Source organism: Acanthopagrus latus, chromosome 22 (genome assembly GCF_904848185.1).
Source record: "Acanthopagrus latus isolate v.2019 chromosome 22, fAcaLat1.1, whole genome shotgun sequence".
Taxonomy (NCBI): domain Eukaryota; kingdom Metazoa; phylum Chordata; class Actinopteri; order Spariformes; family Sparidae; genus Acanthopagrus; species Acanthopagrus latus.
The window spans coordinates 3000725-3025313 of NC_051060.1; the positions used below are offsets into that span (position 1 = coordinate 3000725).

General features: G+C 42.7%; 1 protein-coding gene across 1 annotated transcript; it reads right to left on the reverse strand.

Annotated features, from left to right (window-relative positions):
* Positions 1-25: 25 nt before the first annotated feature.
* Positions 26-19441, reverse strand: rmdn3 (regulator of microtubule dynamics 3). The gene is made up of 13 exons (XM_037085779.1): positions 19285-19441; positions 18798-19028; positions 17578-17767; positions 13172-13315; positions 6953-7289; positions 3906-4008; positions 2434-2494; positions 2277-2352; positions 2127-2204; positions 1929-2027; positions 1719-1772; positions 1476-1556; positions 26-1364 (listed from the first exon to the last, which is right to left on the reverse strand). Exons 2-13 carry the CDS (start codon positions 18997-18999, stop codon positions 1305-1307), a joined length of 1485 nt encoding a protein of 494 aa, XP_036941674.1. The 5' UTR covers positions 19000-19028; positions 19285-19441; the 3' UTR covers positions 26-1304.
* Between the last annotated feature and the right edge of the window lie 5148 nt (positions 19442-24589).

Here is a 24589-nt window from a genome sequence, read left to right on the forward strand (position 1 = left end):
GTTACTAAACACACTCGACTGCAAATTACGCGAATACAAAAAGTTTATTCAGTGTGTCAGTTGGTAACAGCAGTGACTGCAAAATCAAGCAACATGAACAATGAATGAAGAGCAAAGTGTCATTAAATATAATATGTAAATCAGAGTATTACCTGCTCACGTATAGCAGCTTCAGAAAATAACAGGATTTAGACAGTAAGCAGCAGAAACCCATCAAAAAATTCAAGGTACAAAAACAATATTTTCAGTCACAGACTCCACACCATCATTTAACTGATACGCTGCAACGATTCAATCACAGTGCAAGTGCAGTCACTTCATACTTTTCTAATGAGGGGCTATTCAGTGAGGTGACACTGTAGTGTGATCACTACAGAGTACATGAAATATCATTTATCGCCACAAAGCAAACACATCTGGCAGAGAACAACAGAACCCTGCAGAACAACTTCTTATCCATGAAGAGAAATCTCAACAGGATCTATCTGTCATACTGACCTTCCCTCTTTACCTTAAAGCTCTTTAAACCTCCCTGATCAAACTGGATCACCAGCTCTGTGTCCACATATTTACTGTCCTGTCACTGTCAGTCAGTGTCAGAATATTTGCATTGTGGTACATTTCCCCACATGTTCCACTGATGAAATGAGAGAACACAACTGGAATCCTTTTCCAACATGGCATCCTGACCTTGTGGGAATGGCTTTGGTCTTTTAGTCCCCATGGATGAACCCACTGCTTTGTTTAACTAAAATCTGACTTAAACCGGCCAATAAACAAAATGAAAGTGCAGATTATGTAATAAATAACCCTTAATGCAGTTTAATTTTGGTGTGAATTAAAATGCTCTTTAAATATGTGTGATCCCTTTTTATTAAATACTTTCCACAGTACAATGGGCAGAGACACGGTAGGAAGTTAGTCAGTTAAGGGAACTTTAGATCCATGCAGGTCTTGTATCTTAACATCACAATACAACTGAAAGTTTCAGTCTGGGCTACTCTGCTTTAGTTTATCGAGCCGTGCAGATCGCATTTTAGTCTCTGAGATGAAAAAAACCCCTTATTGTGTTTAATCAGTTAAAAAGGCAACGAAACAGATAAAACAATTAAAGGTATAAGTTGTGTTAAAATAAATACACATCACTAAACTCCATATCATTTCACAGTGACAGTATGACAAAGATTCACCAATGAAGGGAAAGGTGATGGGTATGCTGTTTGTAGAGCACATCTGATTGAATGACCACTGACTGGCAGCCTGACTAGCCAATCTCTGTCATTAGCTCTCTGTAGAAAACCAATTCAGATTTTTCTGTCAGTACATCTGTGAAGCTGAGCCTCCAGCTGAGACATCTCTTCATCCTTGGGAAACATCAAAAAGGAAACAATGTAAATGATTGTCAAATTAACTTATTCTTCATTCTGCAGTTCAGAGACACATGTTTGTTCTCATTGTGATTAGTGAGCTCTCACATCTTTAGTATTTGTGGGCATCATCAGAGCCAGTTCAGTCCAGTTTGAGGCCTCAGAGATGTTTCCCAGCTCCATGTGACACTACAATTCAAACAACACAATGGTTCCTGTTTAAAGACCTCACAGTCCACACACACAAGAACTCAACCAGAAAATACACCATAGTATGTTAGCAGTGAAGATGGTTTAATTCTATGACAGCATTCTTTAAATGAGTTGTGGACATGTGGTGAGGTTGAGTACCTTTGCAATGTAAAGCCTCACGGTCTTGGAGAAACCTGGACTCAGTTCCTCTGCCTGCAAGTTCAGTCAATACACAAGATATCACCCTCCCATCAAACTGACTGTGTGTCGTTACAGAGCTGAACAGAGTGTATATTCAACAGATATTTAATATGTCAGATTGACATGTGAAGCAGCAGAACTGTGCAGACATATCCAGCAGTATGGTACCTTTAGGAAGTTCTCAAGGGCGTCATGCAGGGTGGTGGTGGGGGCACTGTGGAAAATAGCAGCAGCTGCCTTCTTCTCCAGCCAGTCAAGAGTGGCTACCTACACACGCACGCACACACACACACACGCACACACTCATGGCTGTTCACTGCTGATGTTGGATTGATGAGTGTTCATGTGATCAGACTGGAGTCTCACCTCATAGCACCACCTGCCCAGCAGGTAGAAACATAGGGGGTCATCGTCTCTGAGGGCGATGGCCCGGTCCAGATGCTCCTGAGGGATGCACAAATACTAATTATTATCTACATACCACGTGTTGACACACATTAAGTGAGCGCATGTTACCTTTAATATGTGGCTGCTCTTCAGCTTGCTGTGCATGCTGTCATTCTGGTAGGGCAGTCCTGTCAGCACAGCAAACCTGGAGACAAAGACAACCACACTGTGACATGAAGACAGAGCACATGATCACCAGAGAGCTCGGCTGAGTTCACCTTCTTACCATTTGTGACACTCGGCATTCAGGCCCTTCTTCTTCAGGGCCGATTCTGCCTCCTCCCGACCTGCAACACAGCTCACAGGTCACTGACAGAAACAACAACACTCACATTCTGTCTACTGGCTCTGACTACGTCTTCTGTTAGGTCCACATGTTCAAAAGACTATGTCTGATGCAGCTCCAACTGTGGGGATATTTTCTGTTGGCAAGTAAAACTTGTAAGACTCTCCACCACACTGACAGTTAGTTTTGCTAGGCATTTAATAAGAAGCTCTGATGAGCTTCTTTGCTGTGTTTAGGTGTTCTTTGTCTCCATACATTTGTCACTGCGTCTCTAATTTACTGTTTAATTGTGACACTCGGAGGGACCTCATGGTGCATTCTGGTGCACATCTTAAACTCTGCAATCTACTGCTCCCATACACTGATACAAGGTGCACCAACAGGGATGTCAAGTTGCATCATGTGCACCTCATAAACTCAGAAATCTCTGTTCAAAAGAAGCCATGAAGGTTGTTTACTCCTAAAATACTATCAGTTATACAGTGGAACCCCGGCTTACGAAGACTCCATTTAATGAAAAATTCAAGTTACGAAGGCACTTAACGGCAATATTTTTGCCCGTGGTACGGCAAAATGCCCGCGCAATGAAATCCCACAAATACAGGAAAATTCACGTTAATTTCAAATTTCCCGCAACCGAAACCTTACGAAAGACCCTCTGGTACGAATTCATTTCGTAAATCAGACCTTGTTCAGCAGGTCTCCAAGTAACCTGTATTTTCAGCAGCATTCTTAAATAATTAATTACTAAAGACTTGAGATGTGAAAGATGTGATGTTAATGAATTGAAAAAAAAGTATATAAAAGTTATTTTGTTATCACTAATTGGTCTGACCCCTGACCTTAAATAAAAATGACTACCTGAATTTAAATGAAAACTTTATGAATAAAGCTTCAGATTCATTTTGATACACTGGAAAAAATGCTCCATGATGCACCACTGCTAATATTTAAAGTTAGAATGTGTCTGTAAATGTAAATATGTTCATTTTGTTTTTACCACATGGTGTATCTCTGATACAGATACTTCCCTTTGTGTAGCTGTGCTGAACATCATTATTATAAGCAGCCGGAAGTCTTCACCAGAGTTAGAAAAATCAATCTGAAATCACACCAGAGGATTTATTCTAATCACATTTTGTGATGATGGTGTTACTTCCTATTGGCGGTAGTGGCAGCCAATAGGAAGTAACACCACATTTTGCTCATTGTCCCACTGAAGATGTCTAGAACCATCTCTTCACAACATCAATATAACGACATCATAATTTTGTTCTCTGTGTAACTCACCCAATGTCAGACTGACTGCAACAGCAGCACACACCCTTTGTTTTACTTTGATTTAATTCCCCGTTTCAGTCAAAAGACAACATAATCATTCTTATATTGGTGTTTGTGTGCAAATGCTTTACCTTGCTGTGCGTAGGTCATCTTCTCCTGCTTGTCCTCAGCGGACTCGTACATGTCACTGTAAGCCCGTGCCAGTCGCCATAGAAACTCCCTGCTGTCTCCATACTGTGTCCACGGAACAACACTGTTACTCAAGTACTGTAATCAGATTACTTTTCCCAAGCAATTTTTGGGTCATGATAGTCAAGTTAAGTCTCTTGGTTATTGTCTGTTGTGTAATGAGCCCTGACAATAATGGTGATGGAAGTTCAGTCTCGACTGTCCAGCAGCCTTCAGCAGGAGCTGGAACTTAAATGAGCGTTTAAATTCATACGAAAACATCCATAACTTCAAAGTTTACAGAAAGTTTCATGTTAAAATTCATTCCTGCTAATCTTAAGTACTAAACTTATACGTCAGTTATCACATAATGCACAACTGCCCAGTCAAATAACTAGTGTTTAAATGTGTTGAGTTCTGAGTGACTAAGAGTATGTCCACATGAGGCAAGGGCATTGTCTCTCACTTTCAGGCCTTTCCACACTCAGCTGAAGCAACACAGAGTTAAGCTATGCAGGGTCGAGGTAAATTCTGATCAAATGAATCTTGAGTCTTTTGCGGAAGGTTGTGAGTGATTCCGCTGTCCTGACATTGGTCATGAGTTCATTCCACCACTGAAGCTTCAGAACAGAGGAGAGTCGTGACTTCGCAGAGCGGGATTTTTTTGCTCACAGTGATGGCTGTACCAGCCAGCCAGCTGATGTAGTAGAGCGAAGTGCTCAGGCTGGAACGTTTGGTCTGACCAGTGTTTGGAGGTAGATGGGTGCAGTTCCATTGATGGCCTTGAAGGCCAGCACCATCGTCTTGAATTGGAAGCGGGCCGCAACAGGAAGCCAGTGGAGGTCATGGAGGAGCAGGGTCACAGAGGAGAATTTAGGTAGATTGAAAACAAGGCATGCTGCAGCTTTCTGGATATGCTGCAATGGTTTAGTCGCAGTGGCTGGGAGTCGCAGCCAAGAGCAAGTTGCAGTAGGCTAGGCGGGGGATGACCAGCACTTTGCCCAGGAGTTTCGTTGCATCCTTTGCCATGAAGGACCGGATCCTGCAGATGCTGTAGAGGGCAAATCTGCAGGATTGTGCCACAGCAGTGATGTTGGGGGGCATGACAGTCCATCATCAAGGATTACACCCAGCGTCCTAGCAGTCGACAAGAAGCCATTCTGTGACATCCTCGACAGCGACTGACAGGTCCATGCAAGGACAGTCTTTCCCCGGGATGAAGACGAGATCAGTTTTACTGAAGTGATGTGTTGAAGTGATACGCAGTTGTCCAAGCAGAGATGTCTGCCAGACATTCAGAAATGCATGGGTGTTGGAGAGGGCTGATGGGGAAAAGAGGAACAGTTTAGTGTCGTCAGTATGTGATTGCAGAGCCTGGTGATCTAGTGTATAGTGAAAACAGAGGTAGTCCTAATACTGAGCCTTGAGGGAAACCAGTTTGCAGACTGCAAACAGACTGCTGGTTTGGACAAGGAGTCATTCCAGAGGACCGGAAAGGTGCGATTTGTCAGGTATGATGTGAACCAGGTTAGAGTAGAGTCAGCGATGCCAAGTTCAGCCAGAGTGGAGAGGAGGATTTGGTGGTTGAAGAATGGGATGAGGCTCTTTGTTGTGGGAGTGAAGAATATCAGTCACCATGAGGAGGGCCGTCACAGTGGAGTGAGCAGTCCTGAAGCTTGACTGATTTGGGTCAAAAGGAGGTCATTTTGGAAAAGATAGGAGGCCAGTTGGTTGTAGACTGCATGTTCCAGGGTTTTAAAGAGGAATGAAAGAAGAGATACAGGTCTGTAGTTTTGGATGTCAGCTAAGCCTAGGGGGGAGGAGGGGTGAGGAAAGAAGAAAACAAGGACAATAGTTTCCTGGGGTTGGAGGCAGATGAGTTGATCTGTGTCAGGTAGAAGGTAGATTTGGTTGCAGTCAGAGAGGAGGTGGTGGTAGTGAGCAAGGTCATCAGGATGACATGATTTTCTCCATTTTCAACACCGATCTATTTGTTTACAGAGATTCAGACAGGTTGGGAGGTGTGGGGACAGAGAGTGTCTAGAGAGGAGGAGAGGGAAGATAAGAGAGTGGAGGAGGTTTCCTCTGTAGACAGAGTAAATTGATCTGAGGATGGTAGTGAGAACAGTTGAGAAGAGAGTGGAGGGAGAGAGGGATTTCAGATTGCGGCAGGTGGTGACCGTGTGAAGCATAGGGATGAGGAGGGGGGTGGACTTCAAGGGCACATATAAAGTGACAGCGATGAGCACAGTGAGCAGGGCAACAGAGAGTGCTGCTACAGGACCTTGTGAAGGCAAGGTCAAGTTGGTTCCCGGCCTAGTGGGTCGGTGGAGAGGGAGAGAGTGTGAGATCACTCCTTTTAAATGTGAATGAAGCTCTGGAATACAGACAGCTTCAAGTAGATGAAGTCTCAGACAACACAGCAACGAGGAAGAGATAGTAGACTGAGACAACTTTGTGATAAGCTGCTCTGGTTTTCCTGTTGATCCTGAGTGAGACTTAAGCTGATCCTAAAGCACAGATACACAACCACACCACAGTCCAGCAGCAGTCTCACTCACAGATGAACATGGCCCTTTTTACAAAAGAATATCTCATTTTGGAGTGAAGAATATCAGACATGGGACAGTGTCTATCCCTAGTTAAAACATAAGCTTCAATAATGGTTGAAACAACTTCACCCATAAATGACAAACCAATGACTTTTCTGATTACTGATTTGTCTATAAATGTAAAAAACAAATTACAAAGTGAGTCTTCATCACGCTTATTCTTTCTGCCCCGCAGTCCAAAAACACAGAGATATTGAGCTCAAATGAACCACAGTAGAGCAGTTTGGGACTGTGACACGGCTGTCAACATTTAACATTTGCTATGTTAGTATCTTCACTAAGTGTAACTGTATATGTTTGACACATGTATGGGAATAACATATGTGTACATAATACTGTAATAGTTTCAGCTCTAGTTTAGCATAACATGAACAGTCAGTCTCAGTGGTGTCCCTCACCTCTGCTTTGTTGTCCAGCAGCAGACGGAAGCCCTCAGCTTTTAAACTGGCATCTCCTGTGTGGAGGATGTCACTCTGAGCCAGGAGGAGAGCCAGTTCCCCACTGGGAGCTTCAGTCACCAGCTGCAGCCTCCCCTCATCTTCCTCCTCCGCATCTTCCTCTTCTAGCCCCCTCTCCTCCATCTCCTCTTCCTGGGAGTCCTCCTGGCGCAGGGTAAGGACAGTGGCGCAGCTTCTGTCCTCGTCTTCCTCGGACTCCTGTTCAGGCTCCCGCTCACCCTCCTCTCTGTCTGTGTCACGATCTGTGTAGTCCGACTCAGCGTAGGCCGTCGAGTACCTGCAACACACATGGAGGATCGGTGGAGAATCATGAGGTGAGAGGGATTCTTACAGCACTGAAAAATACTCTGCAGGGGTTTATTCTTCTCTATGAAACTATTCCAAATGTTTACAACACAAGCTGAGGTCTGATTCAGAGCCTCAGTCTCTGAATCAAAATGGCTCCATCACAAAAGGCAAGAGAAATAATGCATTTTTTATGGCTGCACAATCAATCAAAATATAATCAAAACTGCATCATGGCCAAGTGCAATATCCAATCTGCAGAAGCTGTACTTCTTTGATTAAGTGTGAGACAAACACCAAGTTAGAATACAACTGCTGTGAAGAATTTAACATAAGAATGCTCCCACAGAAACATGATCGAGTTGACATCAGCACCATTTGAAGAAAGTCCCAGCAGAAACATTTAACCTCAGTCATATTTTACTGCAGCTCAGCACAGCCCCGTCCAGCAATCACATATATCCCATTATGTGACTATGAGGTGAATACTTACTCCAGAACAATCGTCGTGGATTGTATTTCAACCTGAAACATGCCCAAACCAAGTCACTTGAGTGTATTTGTGTTCTAAACACTAAGTCAGTCAGTCAGTATTAACCATACATGGCACTAGTTAACAGTCTATAAGTCTTAGCAGGGATGATCTGATGGGGCCTGCTAAGTTTTCCTGAACACTGTTAGATCACGAATGGACTCTTTAATCAGCCTCATTTTGGGTATTAAGATGGCAGACACTACACAAAATGAGTTAGGAATATTCGGATAAGGGTGCATATATGCATTTGCATGGATATGCAATAAAAGTCATATTAAATTTGTTGCATCATTTATGGGGACCAAAGATATTCAAGGATTCAAATGTTTTATTTGTCACATACTCATACAGGATGCGCTGTGAAATGTTTTCCTGACATGTACTGTACTTCTGTGCTTAAAGGGATATTCCGGTGTAAATTTAATCCACGGTCTAACACACTGTGACACCAAGTACGACCCCCCCTCGAGAGATAAAGTTTGCGGACCGCTAGCTTACATAGTTTTAGCATCCGCAGAAACGACCGCACAACAACAATGCACTGCAGTAAATTGGTTCAAGTCTAAATCGCCATCAAAAAGCCACAAATAATGCTCAGAACAGCACCAAACTTCAGCAACATTGGAAACAGGGCCCCAGCACATATTTCGAGGCATCAAACATTTGATAACATTGCCGGATTTGTCGGAAAAGATAAACAAAACTCACCACCCAAGAAGCCTCCTTGTTGTGGGGAAGCCCTGTGAGTCCATTACCGAGTGCAGTAGAGTCTCACAGTAATGGTATTTCAGTCAGACAACTCACGATTGAAATGTTTATTACAAGCAGGACATAGTTAGATTTTTTGGCGTCAAGGCTCTGACCTCATCACTCCCCGCGGATACGTTTACATGAGATATTAGGGAGTGATGATTAAATACATTTAGACAGAGCCTGCAGGTGGATGCTGGGGTGGTGGTGAGCTGAAAGAGCGGGCGGCAATGCTTGTGCAGAGCAACAGTAGCATTGACGAGCCAGAGGGAGAGAAGGGAAATTCATGCGTTTAAATAGCCCGCTCAATAGGGAGGGTGCGTTTGTGTTATGGTCTGGAGAGAGAAGAATATCACATGTGTATATCGCAGTGCAGCTCAAGTTGACTGCCTGAACTAGCTCGCAGGCGTCGCTTCATTTCAGTCAGACAACTCACGTTTGAAATGTTTATTACAGCAGGACAGTTAGATTTTTTGCCGTCGAGGCTCTGACCTCATCACTCCCCGCGGATACGTTTACATGAGATATTGGGGCGTGATGATTAAATACATTTCCCCCAGAACTGCACGGATTAGGAACCCAACGCTTCTGACGTGAGGCTCTACTATGTGTGGGCCTGGCACTGCCGCCGTGTAGCCATCCCCCATGAGCACCTTGGCCATGAAGGGAATATTCTATCTAGTGAGCAGCAATCCTCCTGTAAACACATTGCAAAGACATGCTAAGCTGAATAAATACTAACCCAGCAAACCACCTGATATGCGATAATAGAATTAAACAGCCAGGTAGCTACCAAATTTTATTGATGCATTTAGAGGGTACAGGAGCTCATGAGCTTTTGTGCAGACAAAATCTCCTTCTTGTGGAGCCTGATGTAGCATTAGAAGGCTGAGGATGACCAGCGGCCCAGAGATTTTAGCGTCGATGTAGGCAGAAGGAGAGCTGCAGTTGTAGCTGCGCCAATTCTCAGGGAGTGAGGGGAATAGTGTTCTGGGGAAAGACCACAGCTCAGGAAGAGGTCGCGCAGCTTTGAGGAAAACCAAGATCTCGCCATGGGTTTGCAACCATCAGTGATGAACAGCGATAACGACCAAGGGGTCGGAGAGTGATGTTGCAGGAATTTCATCATGGAGGAGAAGGCGCAAAAAGAATTGTTAGTTTTAGCAATGATACTTTGGGTGCCTTGACGAGATCTATCAGACTTTGAGTGTTTCAGAAATATAGTGTCCATGTGATCTTCTATGGTTAAATCAGAGAGAGTGAGATTGTGCTGAGGATTAAAGGAGAGAGATCTGGTCGTATATTCACCACACCTGAGAAACCCGAAGACAGCCATTAGCAGAACCACTTCCAACAGAACATCAATGTAAGGTGAAAAACACCCTTGTCTTAATCTTGACACCAACTTATGCACCAGTGAAATGGTGAGAGGTAGTCTTTCATCATTGCCTGAAGGACGTGCCTTTTTGAGGCCACTGAGGAGCAGTTGGATGGAAGGATTCCCAAGAAGGCTCTGGGATGCTGGATCATGGCATCTTAAGTGGAAATGAATCCCTGCTAGCATGGCTTTTATACTTTGGATTTGAAGATTGGAGGACTCAAATGAAAATACAATGAATGCACAAACTGCTGAGATATCTTCTGGTATAGGACTAAGGATGAGGTTGGCACAGAAAGAAGAGAAGAAATACCAAGCTGAATCATATGCTTTAATAGTACTTTTTGCTAAACCAAGTCTTATGTATTTTGAGGCAGAGTCCAAGAGATCCTGCAGAGGCTTGGGTGTACTTAATCTAGAGTCATCTGACTGAATGGCGGGCATGGCATGCTGGAGGGCTACATACTTTTGAACTCCTGAAATTTAAAGCGGGAGAGAGCATCAGCTACACAATTTTCATGACCAGGAATGAAGGTAGCTCACAGAATGAAGTTGTTTAGAACGCATGTCCAAGTTAAACGTCGCATTAGACTATTAATTATTGGTATTTTAGAGCGCCCCTTATTGATTATTTGTACTGTAGCAGCGTTGTCACAAAACACCATAATTCATTTCCTGGTCCATCTACTGCTTCATAGTGAACAAGCAACAACGATAGGGTAAAGCTCATAATGAGCAGTGGATTTGGATTTGTCACAAAGGGACTGCATTTCAGGTGGCCAGACGTCTGCAAACTACTCGTTAATGTAAAACCCCCCAAAACCAACGGAAGGGGCCGCATCAGTGAAAAACTGGAGGCAATCTGAAGACTCAACAAAGTCATTATAAAAGAAAGAAATGCCATTCCATTCATCACATAACAAGCCCCAGAAACGCAAATCTGAGCGACAGCCTTCGTCTAAGACTATGATGTCACTTAGATTTTGAACGGAATGAGCCAATTCTAGCAAGCGTGATACAAATGAACGACCTTGCGGAATAATGTGCTTAGCAAAGTTGAGGTGGCCTAATAGAGATAAAGATCTCTTTTAGAAAAAAAAAGCAGCGGTAGACCAGGATTTGATAGCTTCTCTGATGTGAGTCAAGTGCAGTGCAGCTCGAGCTGACTGCCTGAACTAGCTCGCAGGCGTCGCTTCATTCACTGAGCTGCGGAACTCTACTGCACTTGGTAATCGACTCACAGGGCTTCCCCACAACGAGCCTGCAGCTGAAGAGTTTTGTTTATATTTTCCGACAAAGCCGGCAACGATATCAAATGTTTGATTCCTTGAAATATGTGCTGGGACCCTGTTTATAATGTTGCTGAAATTTGGTGCTGTTCTGAGCATTATTTTTGGCTTTTTGATGGCGATTTACTGCAGTGTATTATTGTTACTACGTAAGCTAGTGGTCCCCAAACTTTATCTCTCGAGGGGGGGTCCTACTTGGTGTCACAGTGTGTTAGACCATGGATTAAACTTACACCGGAATATCCCTTTAATATAAGTAAAAATAAAAATATAACGCAATGCAAGTAAAATACAATAGAATATAATAAATATAATAACTACAATACAATAAAACCTTTTTTTTTTGTTCAGAGTTCAGGGTTCTGATTGCCGCAGGGAAAAAACTGTTCCTCATCCTCTCTGTGCGTGTTTTATGACAGCGCAGGCGTCAGATATGGCTCCAGTCAGTATACTCTGTACAGCAGCAGAGTGGAAGGAAATCAGGATCCCCTTTTCACCACAGTGTCCGTGTGTACAGTCCTTGATAAATCCTCGGAAATGTGTACTCCGAGGTATTTAAAACTGCTCACTCTCTCCACTGGTGTCCCGTCTATCAAGAGAGGGTTGTAGGTCCTGCAACGTTGTGGGCAGAAATCCACCACCATTTCCTTGGTCTTCTCTCCATTTAGTAGTAGGCTGTTATCCTTACACCACATTGTCAGGTCTGACACCTGCTGTAGGTAGGCCCGTGTGTCGTTGTTAGTGAACTGTGTCGTCCGCAAACTTCACTATGGTGTTGGAGTTGTGCCTGGCGGCACAGTCGTGGGTGTACGGGGAGTATAGTAAAGGACTCAGCACACAGCCCTGGGGGACACCAGTGTTGAGGATGAGGGTGTGTGATGTGTGCCCTCCCGCTCTGACAACCTGAGGCCTGGCAGTCAGGCAGTCCAGGATCCACACATTGATGGATTCAGGCCCAGGTCATGCAGCTTAGTAGCCAGCCTGCTGGGGACTACAGTGTTGAAAGCTGAACTGTAGTCTATGAACAGCAGTCTGACATAGCCCCCTGTCAAGGTGGTGGAGGGTGGAGTAGATGACCTGGGAGATGGCGTCGTCTGTGGATCTGTTGGAGCAGTAGGCAAACTGCAGTGGGTCTAAGGTGCCTTGAAGAGAGGAGCAGATGTGGTCTTTCACCAACCTCTCAAAGCACTTCATAACCACCGAGGTCAGTGCTCGTTCATATCATCTGGGGAGGCGTTCTTGGGCACAGGGATGATGGTGGACATCTTGAAGCATGTGGGGACTGTGGATTGTGCAAGAGAGAGATTGAATATGGTGGTGAACACTGGAGCTAGAAGGTCAGTGCAGGTCCCGATGACTCGTCCTGAGATCTTATCTGGGCCTGATGCCTTTCTAGTGTTCACTCTTTTCAGCTCCCTTCTTACGTCGTGCTCAGAGAAAACGGGGTTGAGTGTTGCCTCACTGGAAGAGCTCCTTCTATCTGCATTAGTCAGCCCAGCATTAGCATTGCTAGCTTCGAAACGTGCATAGAAGGAGTTCAGTTCGTTTGCTAGCGTCTCGTCTGCACTCACCAAACAGGGGCGAGCCTGATATTCACAAAACACAAAATAAAAATGCAGATATGTCACAGAATAAACAATCAAGTGATAACAACGAAGTGGCTTTACCTCTAAGCCACAGCCGCCCCTGTATCCCTCAGTAATTCTGAATAATGTATTTCCACCTCCTCATCTTCCTTCCCACAAACTAAAGACACCAACTGCAACAACAACCCTTTAAAATGTTGATGAGTGCAACTTTAAAGTGAGAATGGATCAAATGACTGTGAAACAGAAAAGGGACACATAATATTACAATATAAACTGCTGACACAGCTTTCTTTACAGTAGTATAATGTCAGATGGTGTCTCAGAGACACTTACCCTCCTTCACTGGTCTCTTCATATGTGCTGGCCATGCCCTGACTGGCTGTGAAGTATATGGAGCTGGAGCTGGTGGAGTTGGTGCGCTCCCTGTGGACGACATGGCGGCGTCGACGAACCCGCTGACTGTCCTCCACTCCCTTCCTAAAAATGGGCAACAAGGAACAAACATCAGTTCAACATACCAGCAACCACCATGTGTGGAGCCAGGCCCACTTTGAATGTTCACTCTCCCCTTTTTGACCCAGTGCTGGTTTAGAGCTAGTACTACTCTGGAACCAGTTTTTTGCTCTCAGCCAGGAAAATTGGATCTTAAGTGGCACCAACACGTTAGTGGTCTAGACACTAAACACCATGGCTAGTGTAGTGTGTTCTGACTTAGGGAAGCATAAACAAAAGATTTTAACCATTTTAATTAATCAACGCAGCAGTCGTCAGAGGGCCATGCATTTTTAGATGCTAATGGACACTTGCAAAGCCAGGAGCAGCTCTTGTAGAGTCAACGTAAATTTCTGTCGCTGCTCCCAACAATGCTGAGACCTGGAAATGTATACAGTGACTGAATGATGTGACTCTACACTGAACCAGCACTAGCACCAGCTCATAACCATCATGTGATTGACTTTGGTAGAAAGCAGGTCTCTGATTATTGCGGTTCTGCACTCTCCTTAGGCAAGAATTGCAGCTGCTACAGCTGAATCTGTGGCTGTCAGTCAGTTACTTTAAGGAGCCCCTGTAGATGTGCAGTCTGAGAAATATCAGCTCTTATTGTGTTAGACAGTAACAGCCTTATTTAAAAACCTGCAGCCTGGTGTAATTCTAAGGCGTTGTCATTTTAATCTAGTGTTGAAGCTACGCTCCACCTTAGTTACAAGCGGTTGCACCATACAATGCAGTTACATTATTAATGTAGAGAGATATTTACCTGAGATAAAAGCCGCTCCTTCTTAACTATGATCATGATGGAACAGGAGAGACCGATGAAAATTATCTGCCATATTTACATGTAAGCACATAGTCTGTACAGTTACATCATGACACTGACGTACATGCTCCTGACTGTACTATACAGTTACTGTTAATCGTACCAGAGTACAAGTATGACTTCATGCTGCATTCAAATGAGATGGGAAATCCTGCTGACTCGAGATGCATCGAACAGAAACATTTTCAGATTATATTTATCTGAATCTATTTATTGATTAGACACCATTCCAACTTTAAAAGAGTCACAAAACCTTGAACTACTGGGCTTGTATTCAGTTTTTAAAGATATTGTACGATTTTGGACTAATCACAGTTTTAGTTGGAAGAACTTTTAGCCCGTCTTCTGACTTTATAATGGGTGTGTATTGCGTGAGCTAGAGTGCGTGACATCATCAACTGCTGCACCCCAGAGTGTAGAGCAGCTCCAAAAGTGAGAAAAAAAATTCGCTTCAGCTTGATTTAGATCCCAAACCTTTTACTCAACATAGACAATGTATACATAGAAATGTAGGAAAACTTGTTGGCTTTCAGATGATGGTCTCATTTTAGATGTATGAGTTACAGTTTTGGATGTGGAAGCCCTGGAGCGACAAGAAGTGAAGCAGCTGCCCCATAAGCCGCAATGTTAATTTTGAGCCTAAATTTCTAGAGGACAGCAGACGGTACCTGATTTGTCTCTCGCGTTTGTGCCCTCATTTCTCACTTTCCAGAAATAAAAACCAGATCACCGAGTTCAGCAATATCTCCTCTCACTCACCATATGGATATTTTGACCCTAACTATTAACGTTTTTTCTAAAATCGCAGGGGTTTATGAGGCATTTTCCCATTCATTCTTATGGGGACATTTTCATCTCTGTCTCTTACTTCTCCAGCGTGTGTATCTGTAGAATGCGTGTGTATTGCGTCAGCTAGAGTGAGTGAGTGAGAGCAGCTGGAACACTGGAGAGAGAATTCTCTTCAGCTGGATTTGAATCCAACATCTTTTAATTTACATAGATGATGCAGCCATTTTAAGCTCTTTTTGCCTTTAACTTTCAAACTTTTCCGTGTTTTTTTCACCTTTATAAGTTCTTTCTGCTTTTAACTGTCCACCGTTCCAGTCTTTTTTCACATTTTTAACCTCTTTCTGCCCTCTTGCTCTAGACCTTTTTAGCCTTTTCAGATATTCATCTTTCTGCCTTTTCAGCTCCTTCAAACATTCTGCTTCATGTTCAGATATGAAAATATTCAACTTTTTAAACTCTTTCAGCCCTCCTCAGCTTTTCTGCCTTTTCATCTTTTAAAATATTCATCTTTGTACCTTTGCAGCTTTTTTATACATTCTGCTTCATGTTCCGCTACAGAAACTGTTCGGCTATCAATATGCTCAACTTTTAAAGCTCTTTCTGCCTTTAACTTTCCACTTTTTCAGTCTTTTTCACCTTTTTAAGCTCTTTCAGCCCTCTTGCTCTACACCTTTTTAGCCTTTTCAGATGTTCATCTTTCTGCCTTTTAACTCCTTTAAACATTCCGCTTCATGTTCAGCTTTGAAAATGTTCAACTTTTTAAACTCTTTCAGCCCTCTTCAGCTTTTCTGTTTTTTCATCTTTTGAAAATATTCATCTTTCTGCCTTTTGAGCTTCTATATACATTCAGCTTCATGTTCAGCTACAGAAACTGTTCAGCTATCAACGTGTTTATGCTCTTTCTGCCTTTAGCTTTTCAGCTTTTTCAGCTTATTGGCAGTACATTCAGCAGATTTCCCTTCGGCCTTCAGCATTCACACTGTATTTTCGCAGGAAATGCAATTTGTCTAGTTAAGTAAATCTATCAAGTGCGCCACATTGCATATGTTGTACGCCACTGTTCACGCCCAACTTCATGCTTCCTGTCACATCACATGTTTTTATGCCTACCCCAGTGGTGGCTTTTTGGGAAAGAAGGAATATTAAACCTCCCTTTCAGATAGACAGGGTGGCAGAGTACAGCCTTTACCTTGCAGCAAATGTGCCGCCTTTTTTATGTAAAAGGGGCTAGTAATTCCTCTCTCAACCAGTAGAAAATGCTGTGAACACCTGATTATGCATGAAAAAAAAATTCTGTCATATACCGTAAAACCGTTTTTTTATTTTTTTTATTTTGAAAAATACCTTGATATATATTTTTGGTCATACTGCCCAGCACTGCCCTCACTATTTTGCTCGTTTAGACTTGTTTTAAAGATATATAATGAATATTAGGGGGCAAAGTCCGAGGGGCCATACACTCTTCAGCTGGACCTGATCTAAAGTTATCAAAAGAATTTTGCTCGGTCAAAAAATGTGCAAATTATTAACAAACTAATTTCTCTAACTAGCTATAAAAATGTAAACTGTTTGATATCTCGCTCAAACTAAATTCTATTAACACAAAATTTGAGATCCTTGGTTGAGACTGGGAAGGCATGGTCTGAATTTGGCAAATTTTGGCCACAAGGGGGCGCTAAAAATATGGGAAGTTTATATTTCTTGAGTAGCTACACTGATTTTTATGAAATTTGGTCGGTATGATGTAGGGCCAATCCTGAGGCCATAGCTTGAAGGTGGTCATGACTGGTCAGTGTGGGCGTGGCTTATTACAAGCTTTCATATTTCGGTCAAACTAAATGCTTTCAACATCAAACTTAAGTCAATTGTTCCTGAAGTCATCCAGAGGCTCTGCGCCAAATTTGGTGCAAATAGGCCAATAGGTGGCCCTATAATGGATGTAAATGCATTTTTGCCTTTAACTTCCACATTTTAAAGAACACATTCATAAACATTATATTCATGTATTTCTCGAATAGAGCTAGGTTTTCTGATATAGGCCCCGCCAACTTCTGCTGCACTTTTCCTTTAAGTCACCACACATTAATCAACATAAATGCATTTTTCCTTGTCACTCTCATTTTTTGTTGCAATAATAGAAATGTAATGAAACAGTACTGATATGGGGTCACTCCTGAGGACAGCCATATAGTTAACTAACGATTGGCCAAAGTGGGCATAATCGGCAAAATCGGCACACATTCAGCCTTTTGCACTTCCAGTGCATTTCCCATTAGCGAATACCATGGCTCAGACATTGGCCTGTGTCCTCACTTGTTTTTGCCCCGAACCTGTCATCCTTTAGGGCAAACTTCCGTGGCCTCTGCAGTGCGCAGGGTCCGAGTCACGCGGGGGGGCTTGGCCCCCGTTAATAACTGCTTGCAGTGCTAGTATTGATAATGCATTTACAAGTGATTAAGCCTAATACAATTTCAATCACTTGAGTCACAAGACTACTGGGTTTAGAACCATGTTTTTCCATGCAAGATGGTATCCGGTATGATGACCCCTCAAATAGATTACTATTCGGTTCAGTGCATACTGGGTCAAGGGGGCAGATAGATGCTCTACAACTCAGCACACTCTCACTCACTTCACATCCTGGATGATCTGCACAGCGATGTCCTGCAGTCCGCCCCTCAGCTCCGCCACCTCGGAGCGCAGGGAGGCCACACAGTTCAGCACCTGGTCCAGCTGGTTCCTGAGCTCCAGCTGCTGTTCTGGGGACAGGCCCTGCACCACCGCCTCCACTGCTGCCAGTGCCTGCTGCTGGGCCTCCAACTCTTGAGGAAGACAGTGCCATACATCATGTTAGACATGTGAGAGCTGAGACTTGAACTAACCCCAACAGGACAAAGACACAGCTCAAACAACGGTCTGGCTTTAAGCTTACCTCCACTCAGCAGTGGACAGAAGATGGTGAGGACATGTTTTGTTGGATTCTATAACAGTAATAAAAACTTTCATGGTGAAAAGGCTACCACTCTGAACTTCTCTGGGGGGTGGGTCAGGAATAATAAATACCTGTGATAACATACATAAACACCTGTGATGTCAAGGCCCAGAATGGATGATCTGGATAATCCTTCATCTACCTGCACATAATTCAAGTAGATGATGTATTTTCTTAATGATACTGCCAAGAAGACCCATGTAGTAATGGGTTAACATGACGGAAGTTTGGATGCAGAATATTCACATGGATATGTTCCAGTGTTAATATTGTATTTTACACCATGGGTTGTGTATGAAGATATACCTCAAAGTCACATAGTACTACAATCCCTGTGTAAGCCAACAGAGCACAACTTGCATGCAAACTTACAAGGTCATGAGCTACCCAGGTGTATTGATCATCTGGTGATTCAGGTAGAGGTTTTAGAAGATTTGTGAAAAAATTATAGAAAAGACCATAGTAATTATTTTGGCTGGAGGTGAATTTGGCTCCACTTCTGAAGGTGAATCAGGCCCTTCAAGATCTGGGTCTCCTGATGCAGGGAGACATACACACCAAGAGACCCGTATTACACATCACATTCTCCCTCCTCCCATTACAGACTTGATTATTTTTGGTGCTGAATATGACTCCTTGACAGCAAAATTTTTAACCTGACGTGACCATTTCCCCCCTCAGCCTGGTCCCAATTATCAGTATAGTCCTAAAATATCGCTCTGCAAGTCCCCCGCTTTCCCTTTCTCATACATCACCGCCCCTTTAATTCAACTGAATAACACACACACACACACACACACACACACACACACGTTCCTGATAAGCTGGTGCCAGTATCAGGCGGAGCAGAGTTAACCCACCCTGAGCATCCAGCGTCTCCTGCAGCAGCGCTGCTCCGTCCACCCCGTCGAACAGTCGGGGAACTGTCTGTGCCTCCAGCACCACGCTCTGGGACTTTCTCTTTCTAATCTCACGGTAGAAAATGAAGGCGATCAAGCTCAAACCTGCTGTGGCTCCTACAGCGAGACCGATCAACCCGTTCCTTCCGAGCGGCATATTCATTTCTCCACACTACGCAGACGGACAGCTCGCTAAAAAAAAAAAAAAAAAGATCGTTAACGTCACTTCCTTGTAAATACCACCTTCATATGTCACCAACCATGTCTTCCGACATGACCCACAGGATGTCATGTTCACAACGAGCCTCTTCACGTTAACGGTCCTGCTTCAGTGAATAACAGCTCACTGTTAGCAAGTTAGCCTGATGTTATTAGCCTATCGCTCCTGCGCTCAGTGGCTAGCTGTTAATGAGCTGAACGCTAGTGTTTAATGTTGGCTTGATCTCACCTGTGTATTAAAACGACGACACAGCGTCAACACTCTGCTAGCATCACATGGAGAAGTGAAGGTGTCGTCGGCTGGCAGTAGTGATGCTGTGAAACGCCAGGCTGTGTCCCAGGGTCTGCACACTTAGAGTGCGCAATTGAAGTGCGATTACGTCACTATGCCGCGGTGAAGGGTGTCCCAATTCAAAGTGTTCTCCGAATGAACCCCACAAATGCGCCCCCCTTTTACTTGTGTTTGGAGTGTGCACTGCTACAACCCTTCGTGGTCTCACATATCTCAAGATTCATCGCGGGCCCGAAAAGAAGAAATGAATAAATAAATAATGGCGACGTCAAGTGGCGCGGAGCTCTCATTTAAATGTAAGTATTGGGCATATACTCGGTATTTGCTCCTTTGAACATCCAACGCCAGATATGTTAAACTTCATGGGACATTAAAATATATATATATATATATATATATATATATATATATATATATATATATATATATATATATATATATATATATATATATATATAATATTTTTACTTAATGTAGGCCTACATAAATGGACCAATATGAACAGATTCAGATCAGGCTGTGATCCCTGCTTTATTTCCATACTGTAAACTATAAAGTCTAGTTGAACGTTTGAATAAAGAGCTAAGTTTATGATTATCCTTATCATGATGATATGTTTTCTGTATTAGAACCCTTTTGTCTGTTGGCGTAACACAAAACATCTTTTACATTTCATTGTGCTTTAGGGAGCAAACAAAGAGCTTCATCACTGTCCGAGGTCAGAACAACATTTGTTCACAGGGCGAAACATTCTGCAGCTGGATGGAAGTAATGCAATAATAAATAGCCCATGTGCCTGTCCTGATGTCAGAAATCTTTGCAACCCTGTGTCAATGTGATCTTGTGTTTACCTTTTCTCTCGCTTCTCTCTGTGTTCAGAACAGTTTTGGAAACAATGGGCCTGCAGAGGAAGGTCGAACCCCAGCAGGCCAGAAACAAGTGGGACAATTTAAAGAACCAGTACAAAGTAGCTGCAGGTTTGAATGATGATGTGGAAACTAAATGATATTTGTTTTAAGTGCAAGTTAATACATAATTTGCTGTAAATTGCTGACGTGATTGATTGCCACTGCTTTAGGATTGCTAATATCCAGGGACAGGAGAGGGTCAGCGGGAGGCCCAGCGCTGCTACTGGGCCCTGGTTTGTCCTCATGGATGAGGTGTTAGGACAGAGGTCTTCCACTGCCCCCCCTGTCCTAACTGCCTCTATCCCTGAGGACACAACATGGCCAAGTAACCAGGAGGAGGATGACGACGATGAGGAGGAAGAGGAAAGCCAGGGCCCAGAAGGAAGAGGAGGGAGGATGGAGGAGGACATGAGGCTGCAGAGAGGATGGAGAGGCTCTTTGCTCCAGAGGACAATCCTTATATCTGTTGTTATTTAATGTATGAGTTATTTTAAATTATTTGTTCATAATTGTTCATTTTATATCATTCATGAAATAAAATACTTTTCTATAGTTACACGTTGTCTATTCTATTTAGCATTTACAACGTAAGGACAATTTATAACAGCAAACAGCAGGTGCTACTTTTCAGGGACAACAAGGGATTGAATGTCTTCTTTTATTATTAAAATATATGTATATATATATATATATATATATATATATATATATATATATATAGGCCTTTTCTGGCTTTATTATTGATAGAACAGCTGAAGAGTGTGACAGGAAACAAGGTAAGAGGGGGGGAGTGACACGCTGCGGGGGGACCCAGGCTGGGAGTCGAGCCCGGGTCATACCAACCAAACTATGCAGTGCCCCCTGTTATTAAGATCTTAACATTTACAACTATTCACAAAATTACAGCATAAATAACTGTTTACAGATTATTATTCACTATTAACAAAAACAATTATCATTAAAAACAATATTAAAACAGTTACAGACGATGTACAGTAACAGGCTGAGCAGGAGTCCCTGCAGTGCTGCTGGGCTGGATGGTGTCAGTGGGACATCATCTGGGTCGTGTGTTTGCAAGGCTGGATTAAGAATTCACAGGCCCTTGGGCCAGACTCTTAGAGGCCCTCACACATGCATGTGCACATGTGCACACACACACGTGTATGTGCACCAGCACAACAGACAACTAGTTTACTAGTGCACAAGTGTGGATGTAGCAGTTGTTGGAAACTGTGTATGTGTATGTGTGTATTATCAAAACAGTCTACACTTGACTGGCGATTTTTAACTCCAATAGTTCTGTCCCTGGCAGAAGCTGGGTAGGTCGACCTGCCATTATGAAATTCTGCAGCGCCTCTCTGAATAAGTATGGTCTTTGTCCGATCGCTGCTTGTGTCTTTCCACATTGCCGGATCCACAGTCATCTCGTACTACTCCTGCATTTCTGGTTCAGCTTCGAGGGCCGCTGGTCCCAGCGGCGTTGTCACTGGCAGGTCCCTGCTGTCATCCGTGGCATCATCCACAACAGATTTACAGACTTTTCCAATTATTGTACGAGGTCAACTTTATGTGAAGTTTATTTGACAGTAATTACAAGCAACTATCCAACTATCAAATGTATTTACAGGCTTTTCTTAATAATGTATTGGGTTAACTTTATATAAACATTATTTGACTGTAATAGCAAGCAAATATCCAGTACATGTACAGGCATTTCTTATGAAGTTGTATAGTTTGCTTTATAAAAACTTTACTCGTCAGTAATTTTAAGCAACAATCCAATATATTTACAGGATTTTCTTATAAATTAATAATAAAAAACAGTAATTTACTTTTTTATAAACATTTAGCAGTAATTACACACAACTATCCAATATATTGACAGGCTTTACCCATTAGTTCATACGGTTTACTGTATGTAAACATTATTTGACAGTAATTACAAGCAACTTCCCTATATATTTACATGTTTTTCCCATTAATGTATGGAAGTTACTCTATATAAACATTATTCGACAGTAACTATCCAATGTCTTTAATGACTTTTCCCATTACTGTAATGGGTTTTGAATGTACAAAAACCAGAAAGTTTATGTCACATCTACTTTTACTTTCATCCACTTATAAATATATACATTTTTCTGCTGAGATTTTACAGTATTGTTCAATCTATTCACTGCAGATGCCATTTTGAGATTTCAAGATGTATAATAACCAGCATAAAATTACCTTTTACTGTTTAAAAAGTAATTCACTATTTTAACAGTGCGTAGTTTACAGTATCAATAAACCAATAAGAGCTCAAACAGAATACTTTGCTAGAATGTCTTTATTTTTTTCTCATTCAGATTACTTCAACTGACATCAAATGGAAGCAAAAACAGTTTTGTATTTGATGAGTACAATGTCTTGCATGTTGCATTATGGCAAAAGGGGAATTATGGCCAAATTGTGGCTGAGCTCCAGAGATGCAGTAGGGAGATGGGAGAAAGTTCCACAAAGTCAACTATCACTGCAGCCCTCCACCAGTGGGGGCTTTATGGCAGAGTGGCCTGACGGAAGCCTCTCCTCAGTGCAAGACATATGAAAGCCTGCATTGACTTTTCCAAAAAACACATGAAGGACTCCCAGACTATGAGAAATAAGATTCTCTGGTCTGATGAGACCAAGATTGAACTTTTTGCTGTTAATTCTAAGAGGTATGTGTGGGGAAAACCAGGCACTGCTCATCACCTTCCCAATACAATCCCAACAGTGAAACATGGCGGTGGCAGCATCATGCTATGGGGGTGTTTTTCAGCTGCAGGGACAGGACGACTAGTTGCAACTGAAGGAAAGATGGATGCGGCCAAGTACAGAGATATCCTGGAAGAAAACCTCTTCCAGAGTGCTCAGGACCTCAGACTAGGCCGAGGGTTCACCTTCCAACAAGACAATGAGCCTAAACACACAGCTAAAATAACAAAGGAGTGGCTTCGGAACAACTCTGTGACCATTCTTGACTGGCCCAGCCAGAGCCCTGACCTAAACCCAATTGAACATCTCTGGAGAGACCTGAAAATAGCTGTCCACCAATGTTCACCATCTAACCTGACAGAACTGGAGAGGATCTGCAAGGAAGAATGGCAATGGTTCCCCAAATCCAGGTGTGAAAAACTTGTTGCATCATTCCCAAGAAGACTCATGGCTGTACTAGCTCAAAAGGGTGCCTCTAGTAGTGAGCAAAGGGTCTGAATACTTATGACCATGTGATATTTCAGTTTTTCTTTTTTAATAAATTTGCAAATATTTCTACATTTCTGTTTTTGTTCTGTCAAGATGGGGTGCTGAGTGTACATTAATGAGAAATAAAATGAACTTTTTTGATTTTAGCAAATGGCTGCAATGAAACAAAGAGTGAAAAATTTAAAGGGGTCTGAATACTTTCCGTACCCACTGTATATATATATTCAACAAAAATAATTTCACATTGATTGTCTACGAAGCAGCGCCACACTTTGTGCCCAATGACATCGCAAGTTTTGAGTCTTTCTTCTCTGGTTTGTGGAGAGAGTAGCTCTCAGTAAGACAAGTCACCCTGAAAGACACAATTTAAACAAGAGGTAAAGGGGTGCAATGGCAAGCCATATCATGAGAAAACTGCACCTGTTAGTCGAAACAACTAGGGATGGGTATGGTCAGGATTTTTTAAACACCTATACCACTACTGATATTGCTTATCAATACCATACTTATCGATACTAGGGGTGGGAATCTCTAGGCACATCACGATTTGATTCGATTCCGATTCAAAGGGATACGATTTGATTCTAAAATGATCAATAAGCGGAACGCTCCACTGTAATGTTATGTCTCCACTAGGGCTGACCAATAAATTGTATTTTCATCAACATTGGGATATGAGTATGTGCGATTAAAACATTGCAAAAGCCTGTCTGACAGACAATGAACAACATAAATCATACTGACAAGTGCCATGCATTCACACTCCCCATGCAAACATTTGACCGATAAAATGGAGTCCAGGGCACATGGGCTGACAGCCCTGAACATTTGTTTATTTATCGCAAGTCTCATCATCATCGCGATTTTGAACAGTGTTTTTGCACATCACAAGTTTTCCTCATATCGTGCAGCCCTAGTCTCCACCAGTGGAGAGCAGCCTCTGCTGCACCATTAGCTCTGGTGAAAGCCTTCACTGTCCAAGATACTGTGCGGACACAGCAGTGAAACAGACAGAGCATAGAGTTATTTTCTTTACTACAGAGTTGGTTTAAGTTGTTTAAATGTTAAAACGGCTTGCCATATGCCGTTACCATCATCGACGTTTCCAT